The sequence below is a fragment of the Balaenoptera ricei genome, chromosome 17, assembly GCF_028023285.1.
Source record: "Balaenoptera ricei isolate mBalRic1 chromosome 17, mBalRic1.hap2, whole genome shotgun sequence".
NCBI classification, from domain to species: Eukaryota; Metazoa; Chordata; class Mammalia; order Artiodactyla; family Balaenopteridae; genus Balaenoptera; species Balaenoptera ricei.
The window spans coordinates 75116672-75130038 of record NC_082655.1 but is presented as its reverse complement, the minus strand read 5'-3'; the positions used below and the strand labels follow the sequence as shown (position 1 = coordinate 75130038).

The window sequence follows — 13367 nt, the reverse complement described above, 5'->3', positions numbered from 1 at the left end:
TTTGGGGTTCTTGTTTGTTTCTGAGAGTTCAGGACGCTTCAGGTTTCAGCGTTTTCTTTTGCCACATAGAATACAAAGGTAAAACCTGCATTGAACCCAGTTATGAGAAGGTAAATGGGAAAGAGGTAATGTTTTTGAGGCTGAAGTTGAATTCTTTGTTTCTGTTTCACTTGATAGGAAAACAGAAATCATAGTTTTTCAGTAATCAACAGTGGTTGTCATTTTTCTTTGGAGATGTATACCATTCTTTATCTTCTTATCATCATTCTTTATCTCATTCCTGGATAATATAGTAGCCTTTTAACTAGTTTCTTGGCCTCTTGTTTTTTTATTCTCTGTCCTGACCCTATTAATAAGTGGATTTAAAATAGCAATCTTATTATATTTACCTGCTTTAGAACCAATCCTGATTTTCATGTAACATGTTTTTAAAATTGGGTATGTTTTTAGGGGCAAAATCTTTGTTTAAGGACTTTTTAAGCTTCAGTAATCTCTTGTGTATTTACTTTGAATAAAGTGATAAATATACCAAAACTCAGTTACGGCTTAAGTTAAGGAAAGGGAATATATGGAGTTTCATATAGAACCCACAGGAGGGTGGGGGCGTGGACTTGGGAACGGGCAGGAATGAAGCATGTTAAGAGGCCAGGAAGCAGAGACCGTAACAGCCGTCCTACAGCAGATGATGGACTGGTTGCCAGTCAGTTTTAGTGTCTTTATCCCGCCGCCCAGGATGCCATTTCCAGAGAAGGGGCATCTGCTTGCCCTTACTTGCCCACCCTTGGTATCAGTCAAGGGTCTGTTTCTAATTTGCAGTTGTTTTTCACCAAATTTGACATTATGCATTGGATTTAAGAAATCTTGAATCCCATTGAGCCATGCAGATGTTTTTGGATTGTGGTTAAAAACCCATCCATGACAGTGGAAGGAAATATAGGATTTCTCTCTGTGGCTATAAACAATAGATTCATGAAATGGCCTCCATTTTGTCAACTATCTTGCTGATGTGTAGAATTTTCTACTTTAGAACATTCCTTTTAAATACTGGATATTTCAAAGAACATTTGTCCCATACTTAGTCACTAGTTTCTTTCCTCAGCTACTCGTTTTCGTGTCACTAATGGTAAGCTGGTGGATGGTTGTTTTGGGTGCCCCCCACCCTGTGGCACACAGTATGTATGAATAAATGCATGTAGATAGATAAATATGTAAACACTGTAATGGTTTTATATGACATAGTTTTATAGTTTTGCATTTTTCATTCTAGTACATCATGACTCCTAGGTCCCTTTTCTTTGGCTTTCCCATATTTCTGAGTCTAAGAAACATACCGTTAGTTTCTTTGTATTGACTATGCCCCTAGGATGGAATAAGTAATAAAATATAGAGTAGAAACTCCATCAAGTTACGTATCCTGGGAGGCTAAGTTCCCTTTGTACTCACTCTCCTAATCACAGTTGGGGGAATTATAGGAGATGCTGAAATGGAATCCTGGCACTGGGCAGTATGCCCTTTCCTGGGCAACTAACGAAAAGCTGTTTTTCTGCCAGGATGGCATCTGGTTTCTGGGGACCATGTGTGTCTTCCCTTCACCCTGACTCTGATGTAAATACTGATAGAACACACGCCAAGCAGTAATGATGTGGTATAATGTGAGTGATAGACTTCTTGCAGAGTCGCCTTCACAGTTGTTTGCTGTTCTGAAATTACCCCCTCCTTTTCTCCTCCTCCTATTTTGATGATTAAATGAGTACTTTCAAAAGAGCTGATATACGCAGGGAAAAAAGCCAGAGTAGTCAACTGATAATTGTAAAGTTTGTATTCCCTTTGACCTGTAATCCTATTTCCTGTAATTTGCCAGAAATCATAATCATAAGTTGAAAAATTCATTTCAGCATCAACTACTTAGTGAAAATTTGAGAACAACCAAAATTTGTAGCAGTAGAGTAACCAACTTAATAAAATGTGTGTATATATAGAGATAACACACACACACAGGAATATTATGCAGCCATCAAAAACAATAGTATAGTTTTATATATTTTTTGATTTGTAAAGATACTTTGTGGTACGGAAGAATGTTGATGACACAGTGACTGAAAAGCAAATTGCAGAACAGCATTTATGTGTTCCCATTTATATAAAATTGTATACTTCTGTGTGTATTTTATTCATGGAGCAATGTCTGAAGATATGTTTAAACAATGGTCATCTCTAGTGGGTGGATTTGGAGATTTCTTTCCTAGTTGATAACCCATGCTGGGAACCAAGATGATGATGTTGAAATTCATCTGTCCGTTTTAGTGAATTTTATACCACACTAATAGTTTTTATGAAATTTTAATATTTGTGATTAATAATTATGGTTCTTGCATCTCATTTCTAGATTTTTTAAATATTACAGAGCCTGCAAAACATGAAGACCACAGTTGGTTTCTTGACTATACTGGACTCAGATATCTTAGTGTTTTAATTATATCCTTAGCCTCTGCCTTAGCTTATACATTTTCTGAGGATAGGAGCTGTATTTGTTAATCTGCATATCACTTGGCATAACATGTGCTAGAAATAGACAGCCTTTTTAAAAAAATCCTTAAATGTGAAATATATTCCCACTAGTTTGTATAACAAAACATTTTCTGTTCTATTCAGGTGTAGAGTTCGGTGCTCGAATGATAACCATTGATGGGAAACAGATAAAACTTCAGATCTGGGATACAGTAAGTATAGCAAAAATACACTGGATGACCTCAATAAAGTTGTTTTATAAAATTACATTATACGTTTGTTCTGTTTTAATGTTATTTTATGCCTGTTATGGTCTGTTAGGCACCAACACCCCTGCAGCCATGATGGAAAATGTGGTACCAGAAAAGATTCATTTTTATTATGCAGTGTTTTCAAACAGCGGTACCCGAGGTGTCAGGTTTTGGTGAACATATTTGAGCGAATGCTCAGTCTAGGGGATCTAAACAGAAATGCTCTAGAAACTATGTTTTTAAGAAAAACAAGCAGTATGTCTAACATACACATAAGAAGTAAAATACGTAAATGTCAATACGATAGTCAACTTGATCTGACAGTTTATTCATTTATTTTAAAAGTATGATTTAGTTCCAACCACTTGAAGCTACCTTGCTCCAGTTCCTGATTCTGTCATTTATATTCATTGAGTGCCTATTACATATCTTGTTATGTAGTGTTTTAATGGCAGTTTCTCATCTGAACCACAGAAAATGATTTGAGTGACTGTTTTCTTTGTTTTCCTGTATTATGCATAAAAGACAAGTTACTTTATTATATACAATGGATGCTTTAAGGTAGAGGTTCCCAAACTTTTTTGTCTCAGAATCCCTTTATACTTTAAAAAATTAGCGAAGACCTCAAAGAGCCTTTGCTTCTGTGGCTTATAGCTATCAGTATTTACCATATTAGAAATTAAAACTGAGAAACTTATTAAATAGTTAATGATTAATTCATTGTAGAATAACCATAATAAACTCATTGTATGTTAGGATAAATGATGCAATTTTTATGGAAATTAACTGTTTTTCCAAAACAAAAAAACTATATTTTTCCAGTGTGAAGAGTGCCATTCTGTTACCATTTGAAAAATCTCTTTACTGTCTGCTTCGTAGAAGACAGCTGGATTCTCATATCTGCCCCTGTATTGAGTCTTATGTGTTGTTTTGTTGAAGTATATGAAGAAAATATAACCTCACACAAATAGGTAGTTGGGAAGTGGAGGGTCTCATGGACCCTTAAGGACTCAGGGACACCCCAGGGTCAGGGATCACACTTTGAGTACCACTACCTTAGGGCAGTTAGGACTTAATTCTTCACAGAACCCCAGTTGAGAAAAACCAAAAGGTCTCCTACAAAGAGCATCTCTCTAAACTAGTAAATGAAATATAAAATATGGGGAATTTTATCATCATATACCCGGTCTTTTTTTTTTTTTTTTTCCTAATCATGCAGTCTTAGTGTCTCACCTGTCACCTTTAATAGCCATTATTGAAGGAAGGCACCTTGAAGAATATTCAGTCTCACAGAGTGGATTCGCAAGAAGACCAAGCAAGTTTCTGAAGGCTGATCCTTCCCATGCATCACACAATCATCCTTGAAATGGAAAACCCCAAATCTCTATCTTGCTCTGTCCCAGAGTTATACATTGGACTCTGTGTTTTTATGCTTTCTTATTTCCTCTTTTTGCAGTAAAGATTTATGCTTTTACCATTTCTTAGTGTTTTCCCCTCCCAGCCAGTAGCACCTCATAACTTTCTGGATTTATATTCTTTGAGGCGATATGACTTCAAAACTGCATTTCCATGCAAGACAAAAGTAAAATATGCACAGTCCCTTCTTTCCTAAAGGTTTAAAATAAATGATCTCTAACCAAAAGGAAGTATTTTCTGCTTCTGTATTAAAAGTTTCACTTCTTTTTCAGACGTGATTGTTTTAACATAAACCAACTTGCTTCCTTAGCTAATAAACTTGGGCAACACACATCCTGCAGTGTAGTGTGAACCAAACTACTTGCTATTCTTTAATAAATATGTTTTTCATACCTTGTACTTTGCATAAATACCTGCTTTGCTTGAAGTACTTTTTCCCCCTTTTCTGTTTAAGACTAGCTCAGATATCAATACTTGTGGAGCCTTTCTGACCCCCATGGGATAGCTGGTTGTCCCCTTAAGATTTTATGCATATTTCTGTTATAGCTCTTACCCCGTTGTTATCAGAGTTTTTTTGTTCCCATATTTACCCTCCTCAGAATAAGCATCATGAGGGAAAGAACCATCTATGTCTTATTCAACTTTGTGCCTTGTTTGTATTCTTAGTTTATACTGGTTGATGCAATGTTTGGTAAATTTTACTGAATGAATATGTGAAATATCTATCTCATTCTGTCTAAGCAACTTTAGGATCATTGGAAGTGCTGAAAAGATACCATCTCCTAAAATACATGGTTTCAAAAGGAAAGATTAATATAGTAATAAAAATTGTGTGATATTTTAGGCACAAACCACCTCATTGTAGTTCATTTTGTTTATTCAGTTGTTCTTCTGTCCTTAAGGTATTCTCTTAAATAATCCCTCCCCTCTTTTCGAAACTTGAACAAATCATTCATTCCCCAGTTGTTTTCTAGATTAACTAGTCATGCCTTCTTTTGATAAGTGCCTTTTTTCCCCTTAGCTTATGAGTTAATTGTTTTACCTGCAGTGATCTTTCAAAAGAAATCTATAATAATTACTTATGCTGGACAGTATGAAAGGGAAATAGAACAAAAACAACCCTCTTGTTCACACTTCCTCTGAAGGGCAGGGGGTGGTCTTCTTTCTCCTTTGTCTAACACGGAGAGACTGGTGTCTTTGAAGACATCGTGACCCCCGCCAAAAGAATTCCAGGGCTTCCAAATGGAGGGTGCTAGGAACTATGGCCTGTTCCAGATTTTAAGGACTGTTCAAAAAACTCTGTTAACTTATGAAAGTTTCTTGAGTCTCTGCCCTACAGGTTTTCCTCTTATCATTGGTTTTCTTCTTTCATAGCTAACTTCCGAAACTGTTTACTAGATGTTATCTGACACACATTAAGGTTGCTCCCACACTTAGTTTATATCTGGTGAAACACAGTTTCCCATGTCGTTAATGTTTTGTAGTGTGTCTATACATTTGTATAGCAAGCTGTGTTTTTAGTAGCAAGGGTCATGGCTGTTCCTGGCCCAGGATATTTACAAAACCATCCCAGAGTCCTTCAGGGAAAAATTTGCCAAATGTTATGGTTTGTTTCATCAGCCTTAAGAAACTGAATTTTTGTTCCCAATGACTGAGTCTCAGTATCTTAGGATGTTTGTCATCCATTTATATGGATGTATATATGTTTATATATATCTGTTTCCATTCATAATAAAAATAAATATAAGGGGCTTTCCTTGCAAAATTTCCACATCCAGCATCTTTGCTTTCTTTCAAAAATAGTAAGTACAGCTGCCAACAGATACTCCTTGAAGGCCTTGCCAGAAGCAGTGATAATAGTTATCAGTGTATCCTTTAAAGCACTTTCCGCTGCCCCTGTTGTAACCTTTTTTCTTTTACGGGAAGTCAAATGTTTGATATTCCTGGTATCTGTCAAGGTAAGTCAAAGGAGAAACATGCCTTGTACCCAATTCCATTCTCACTCTCAGACCCTCATCCAGTCTTTACCCACCTTTTTCTATTCTTGCTTGTCTTTTGCTTTTTGTTACTTTTTCAGTTGCCTTCCCAGCATATCCAAATTTTATTCTCCCCCCAGAATTTGTAGTATGGATGTTTTAAGTCCATGTGTCTGTTCAGCTTCCCTGAAAATATTCTTACATTAGACTGACAAATATTTTTCCCATCAAATAAAAGTTAGTAAAACTATGTAAAACATCATGTGAAACCTATATGCTAAAAGTACCTTTTCAGCAAATCAGAGGCATTTTTTGGTCCTTTGTAAAATGTGTCAGTTCATATCCAACTTCTTACCCCAAAAATGAGAATTTCTGTTGTCTCAGTGGAGCAGTGAGGATGGATGACCAGAATTCGGGGGGGCTGGAGAAGGAGCCTGGTCCCGAGCCTGGGAAGCAGCCCTGCCTCTGCCGCTCCCCTTGCCCCCACCCCCCAGCCCCGCTCCCACCCCCCCAGCCCCAGGGGTTGAGAGGCCTTTGGAGGTCTGGCTGTTTCACCTCCTTTGGCAGCTGTTTATCAGCATTTTCTTGAACAGCCACAGGGACAGGAAACTATCTTAGACATGTCATTCTACATTAATGTTTACCTCCCACCTGTGGTCTCCAGTTTCTCTTATATGGCAGTGTTAGAAGAATCTGAAGTCAGCAATTGCATCCTGAGTCTTTTTTCAAAGTAACTATTCTTAAATTTGTTAAAGCATTCAACATCTCTTGTTTCCTAGATATTCACAACCTTTATTTCTCTTCCCAGAATCTACTTTAATTTCTGTATGAAACTCCCTTAAAAGACCTAGAATTAAATAGTCCCAGTTGACTTTTTCTCCATCCTTGCTGTGGTCACTGAGGCAGCCTAAAAATTACTGTGATTCTTAACTGATTCTAATCTTGCTGTCGTCCCAACCAGAAGTCTTGCTCTTGTGTGTAGATTTCAAAATCTTTTTCCTCGATGATAGCAGTTCCTTGATCACAGGTCTAGATTTTTAAGTTGAGTCTGTTTAGTAAAGTACCTGAGATTCCATGCTTGAGCACTGGATAACTTATTTGGCTACTTAGAAATCCTTTTTTCTTTTTGGCTCTTGGCTGTGTTCTGTGTAGCTGGAGTTGTTAGATAAATGACTAACAGTGCAAGTAAGAGGTATTACTGTAATATTGATTCTCACAAATCTTAATTTTCTAACTTTATTGGCTGTTTGGGATCAATCAAGATAACATATTTGAGTGTCCACTCTAAATATACGTCAGTGTTCTGAGTTAGGCTATCCCTCAAGGAGAACTAAGGAGGAGAAAAGATAAGCATTTGAGCAGTGTGTTCATTTTATCTAATCAATAGTATTGGAACCAAATGATCACATGAAATTGCTTTTGGATTTGTGAGGAGAAAAGGATAAGTATAGGCTGTGGTAGGCAAGCTTCCTAGCTTTGTGAGAAGATTAGGGAGCTTGAACTGGTCCTCAAAGGGAATAGAAATTGGATAAGTAGATAGAGGAGAAAGATTTTCAGGCAAAGAGTTAAACAGAGGCACAAAAGCAGGAATATTCAGAATATGGGCAGAATACCAGTAGGAAAAAAAATGGCTGTATGAACAAGACTTTTATGGAATAGTAATATAAAATTCTAGAGAAACAAATAGAGATCAGATTCCCAAGAGCTTAGGACTTACATTCAGGGTAGAGATTTTTTTAACAGTAGCTTGATGTGTGTGAAGTTGTATATTAGGGATATAACAGAAGAGGAGGAGGAGTTAAGTTGCCAGACTGGTTACTACAAAAATTGTTTCAACAGAAAGACTTAGGCACATGGAGAAGCCAATTTGGGGGAATCTTTATCTGGCAATTGGAGGTCAATTTTAAAGGTATTGGGGCGAAGAATCAAGTTTATTTAATTTAACAATCCTCACATGGAAAGTGGAGGACTACAGGCTTCTTTTTCACACGTGTTCTGTGCTCTAATTTTAGTAGTAAGCGTCCTCAGAATGAGCATGCCTGTTACCTCCCGAGGCGGACTTTTCTGTACTGCTTTTTTGCATATCTGGTATCTTGCTGATTTTTTTTTTTCCCAGAAATCACAGAGCTGTATTGTGAGTTGGCAGCTCATGGTCTACTCTGGCCATCCCAACCAGGTCTTTCTGGTGCTGTGCACTTAGTTCCTGTCTCATGAAATGCATTTTCCTTTATACCCTTAGCTGCTGTTAAGAGTCCCTTTCTTTTTGTTTTTTGTTTTTTGTTTTTTTAAAAAACAAATCCTGGGCACAAATTTTATTTTATTTATTTATTTATTTATTTATTTATTATAAATTTATTTATTTAGTTTTGGCTGCGTTGGGTCTTCGTTGCTGCGCGCGGGCTTTCTATAGTTGCAGCGAGCGGGGGCTACCCTTCGTAGTGGTGCGTGGGCTTCTCATTGCGGTGGCTTCTCTTGTTGCGGAGCACGGGCTCTAGGCGCATGGGCTTCAGTAGTTGTGGCACGTGGGCTCAGTAGTTGTGGCTCCCGGGCTTTAGAGCACAGGCTCAGCTGTTGTGGCGCACGGGCTTAGTGGCTCCGCGGCACGTGGGATCTTCCCGGACCAGGGCTCGAACCCGTGTCCCCTGCATTGGCAGGTGGATTCTTAACCACTGTGCCACCAGGGAAGTCCCAGGAGTCCCTTTCTTTTGATACAAAGAATTCTGTATCCTGTTCAGTTCCAAGCTTCTAAAATTTCTTGAAGCCAGCATCTTACAGTGGAGAGGATCGAAAATATCTATATGCCCTAAGTTGACGTTCTTTTTCATTTAAAACAATATCAGTTGATCACAGTTTGAATAGGTTTATATTAAAGTGCTTCTTAAAAACTAGATGACTTTGCTTTAATGTGATCAAGATAACCATTGGGCTAGCTTTCTGCAGTTAGTTGTTTAACGGTTTGTTTATAGCTGGAGAAGCCGTAATAAAACACGTTATCGGGGCTTCCCTGGTGGCGCAGCGGTTGAGAATCTGCTTGCCAATGCAGGGGACACGGGTTCGAGCCCTGGTCTGGGAAGATCCCACATGCCGCGGAGCAACTAGGCCCGTGAGCCACAACTACTGAGCCTCCGCGTCTGGAGCTTGTGCTCCGCAACAAGAGAGGCCATGACAGTGAGAGACCCGCGCACCGTGATGAAGAGTGGCCCCCGCTTGCTGCAACAAGAGAAAGCCCTCGCACAGAAATGAAGACCCAACATAGCCAAAAATAAATTTAAAAAAAACAAAACAAAAAACACATTATCGGGCAAGACTTATGTTAAGGCTACCGGCACCACTGACAGAGACTAGGCCAGAGTGGGGGGTGTTGTCCCGACAAGCCAGGTCTTCAGATTTTGGAAACTGTTCTGAACACTGATCTTCGCTTATTACACAGTGATCCTAGATTTCAAGGTGCACAGTTACCTTCACAGCCCTCACTTGGAATGTTTCATTTTTTATTTGCTGGAGTTTCTGATTTTTTAATGATGGGCGAAATCCATCCAGATTCAGTGGATTCAGTATAAAGTGATGCATTATATACATTATTTCCATATTGCAACATGTTTGTTATTTGTAAAACAGTTCAGGAGGAATGGGAATGGTATATAGATATGTGCTTTTCCTAAACTTTTTCCCTTTTACTATTTCTTATCTAGACTGGAAACACTGAAGTTTTAGATCTTATAATTCTTCTATAAGATCTGTAGCAGTGTACACTGCAGTTTTAGATCTTATAATTCTCTATAAGATCTGTAGCAGTGTACACTGCAGTTTTAGATCTTATAATTCTCTATAAGATCTGTAGCAGTGTACACTGCAGTTTTAGATCTTATAATTCTTCTATAAGATCTGTAGCAGTGTACACTGCAGTTTTAGATCTTATAATTCTCTATAAGATCTGTAGCAGTGCACACTGCAGTTTTAGATCTTGTAATTCTCTATAAGATCTGTAGCAGTGCACACTGCAGTTTTAGCTCTTATAATTCTCTATAAGATCTGTAGCAGGTGCACAGTTAACCCTTGAACAATATGCGTTAGGGTTGCCAACTCCCACACAGTCTAAAATCTGGGTCTGATTTATAGTCGGTCCTTCCTATCTGTGGTTCTTCCTATCCGCAGTTCTTCCGTGTCCGTGGATTCAACCAGCCTCAGGTTGTGTAGTACTGTATTGTTTGCCATGGAAAAAAAACTCCACATGTAAGTGGACCCACACAGTTCAAAATGGTGTTGTTCAAGGGTCAACTGTCTTCATTTTAACTCCTCCCACAAAAGGTCCCACCAAGATTGATTTAAAGAACTTTTACCTTTGCTCATTGTTTAGGCTTGGGAGATACAAAAGCCTAAGCTTGATTTTCATTTTGAACTAATATTTATCTTTTTTTGTATTGTTTGCCACATGATCCTTCCTTGGTATATATAATCCACACCGTTCTAGCCCTTAATTTTCCCATGCTAAGCAGTTAAAGAAGAAATTCCCATAATGCTTGAGTTTTGAACTTGGATTTGAAAGGATTTTTTGGGAAAGATGTATCTCAATAAATTATATAAAAATAACTGTAATTAATTTCATGCTTCCAACTAGTATCATCTAGTGTTTTAACCTCAAACTCTGTGAAACGAGTTGGCCATTTTTACAACCCTTTTATGTGATGGCTTTCTCAGTATCTAATTTATCATAAGACATTATTCTAAGTGCCAGAAATGCTTTCGGGTTACCGAAAGAAGGTCTAACCTTTAGTTTCCACTTGGGAGAAGTTATTTTTACTGAACTTAGTATGTCAGGACTTACTGATGTCCACTCATTTAGGTGGGATGGAGTAATGACCATTTTGTGCATTTGACTGAGACATTAGAATTCATTCTTGCACTCAGCAGGCTTTCTCTGCATGCCTGATGTGTGCCAGACCCAGTGCTAGGTGCCAGACCCAGTGCTAGGCACCGGGGCTGGGGGACAGGGGTGTAGTGGGACGGCAACAAGAATTACAGCATTGAGTATCAGTGTTAGCACAGGGCAGAACCTGACTGTCCATGTGCATTCTGAGGGTGGGAAGGGCTTAATATTTACACTTGGAGATCAGAACTCAGAATATGGAAACATGAGTATTTTTCAAGGACTTAGTAGATTTTGAATACAAAAATTGTGGAAACTGGCTTTGTTTACTTAATTTACATGCTTATTTTTTCTCAGAGGTAGAAATTAAGTGATTAAAAATAAAGTGTTTTTGATAAGAACTGTCTCGATTTTAAACTCAGAGGCAAAAGGCATATCCCACACCAGCCTTTCTTAAAAAGCAGAACATTAGTGCCACTGGTAGAAGGGAAAGTAACTAATTTTGCATAATCTCTGAAGTCTGTTTTCACAAGTGGATATAAAGATGACTTTTTGTCCTGTTGCCTTTTGACAAGCATTTTATATCAGATAACAGAGAAAATTGATTAAGTGTAGAGAAAAAAATTTCATAAATTCAGAACCATTTTCTGTTTTTCATAATAAAATGATTGCTCAAAGAATTCCATCTGATGACTGTTGAAAGCTCACTGCAGTTTATGATATAACTGATAAAATCTGCATCCTTGGCCTTCCAACAACCTTTACACCAGCAGATGGTGGGCGTAAAGATGTCATTCATCATTTATTTACAATGGACTTTATTTATTCTAGTGTCAACAGCTGCCCCAGGGAGTGGGTTATTGAATTCAAATGTGAGGCTCTGGGTTATTTGCTTCCTTTCAAATTTGTCTTCAGAGCTTAGTTGCTAGGAGTCCATTCTGTGCTCTAATAATGATTCATGTATTGTGAAGCCATTCAGTAAATTGGGTTGTCAGGGATTGCCAAAAAAGGTTTAGAGGTCTTGTTTTGGGGGGTGGGGGGTTGTGGATTGCATGTTCGTCTGGTTGACTTGAGCAGTAGTGGTATTATGTGACTTTTTGCTAAGACTGGTGAAGTTAGGATTTCTTCTTTTCCTTTATGTACACATTCGCTACCTGTCCATATTCTACATATGAATAATAAGAAAATGTAGAGGACAGTTTGTTAAAGGAAACTATCAACCTTTTCTTCTCTCCTCACAGGCAGGGCAAGAGTCCTTTCGTTCCATCACAAGGTCATATTACAGAGGTGCAGCAGGGGCTTTACTAGTGTATGATATTACAAGGTGAGAACGTGTAAAGTTTTTGGTTCAGTAGTCAGTACAGAGAATTTTTCTAAATAAATATGATTATCAGTAATGAAAGTATAGCTTTGCCTTTATGTCCTGGCTGTCTGCCTTTAAAACTTATGTATCTTGAATTAACTTTAAATTTACTACAGAAATCTGTAACTAAGTTATTCTCTTACATGAATAAGCACCCCAAGTTGATAAATTTAGTAATGATATTTATACATTGGAATTTCCTAAAGTGAGGTTACATTTAATTCCTAAACTGAACTATAGTCAGTGAGCTCTGACTCCAGATACTGTACTTAAAATCTGTTTCCTACTTGGACATGGCTAAAAATAATTATCTTTAATGGAATGTATACTGTTCATTGTACACCACTAGGGGAAATAGTTTGAAAACAGTAATCAAATTATCATTTATGTTTAGAAGAGACACATTCAACCACTTGACAACCTGGTTAGAAGATGCCCGCCAGCATTCCAATTCCAACATGGTCATTATGCTTATTGGAAATAAAAGGTAAAAAGACTCTTTTAAAGCTTTTTTACATAATGATGAAGACTGGATAGCTGTTATATGGTAACTGTTCATGTGGTAACTGTTAAAGTGCCTGTCTTGTACATTGTCCAAAATGTTAAGTTATTGATTTCTTAAATTATAAAAATTTTAAGATACTAAGATGTTTCTTTTGTTTTTTAAAATGCAGATAATAAGCTTTATTGGAAATTATTATTTGAAATAGTTTTTATTGGAAGCTATACTTTAAAGAATACTCTTAAGTAGGTTTATCTGATTAGTAATTTAAAATAAAACCCACTGATAATGTTTGGTGGTTAGGTTACTGTTCAGTATTACCAAAAATACTTGGCAGTATAAATAAGGATGTGTGCAGAACTCAGAAAAATATTTTTTTCCCTTCTTCATGACTTAATGTGTATTATATGACTTAATATAATACATAGATTAATCAGGTGTATTTCTACTTAAAAGGCCTGAAACACTTTTAATATTGTTTAGT

General features: G+C 37.4%; 1 protein-coding gene across 2 annotated transcripts in view; it reads left to right on the top strand.

Annotated features, from left to right (window-relative positions):
* RAB2A (RAB2A, member RAS oncogene family) overlaps positions 1 to 13367 on the top strand; it is a 75085-nt gene that overhangs the window by 31901 nt on the left and 29817 nt on the right. For both annotated transcript variants that reach the window (XM_059901939.1, XM_059901938.1), the window contains exons 3-5: positions 2653 to 2720; positions 12260 to 12342; positions 12776 to 12868. In XM_059901939.1, coding sequence (XP_059757922.1) covers positions 2653 to 2720; positions 12260 to 12342; positions 12776 to 12868 — 244 coding nt within the window. The remainder of the gene's footprint in view (positions 1 to 2652; positions 2721 to 12259; positions 12343 to 12775; positions 12869 to 13367) is intronic.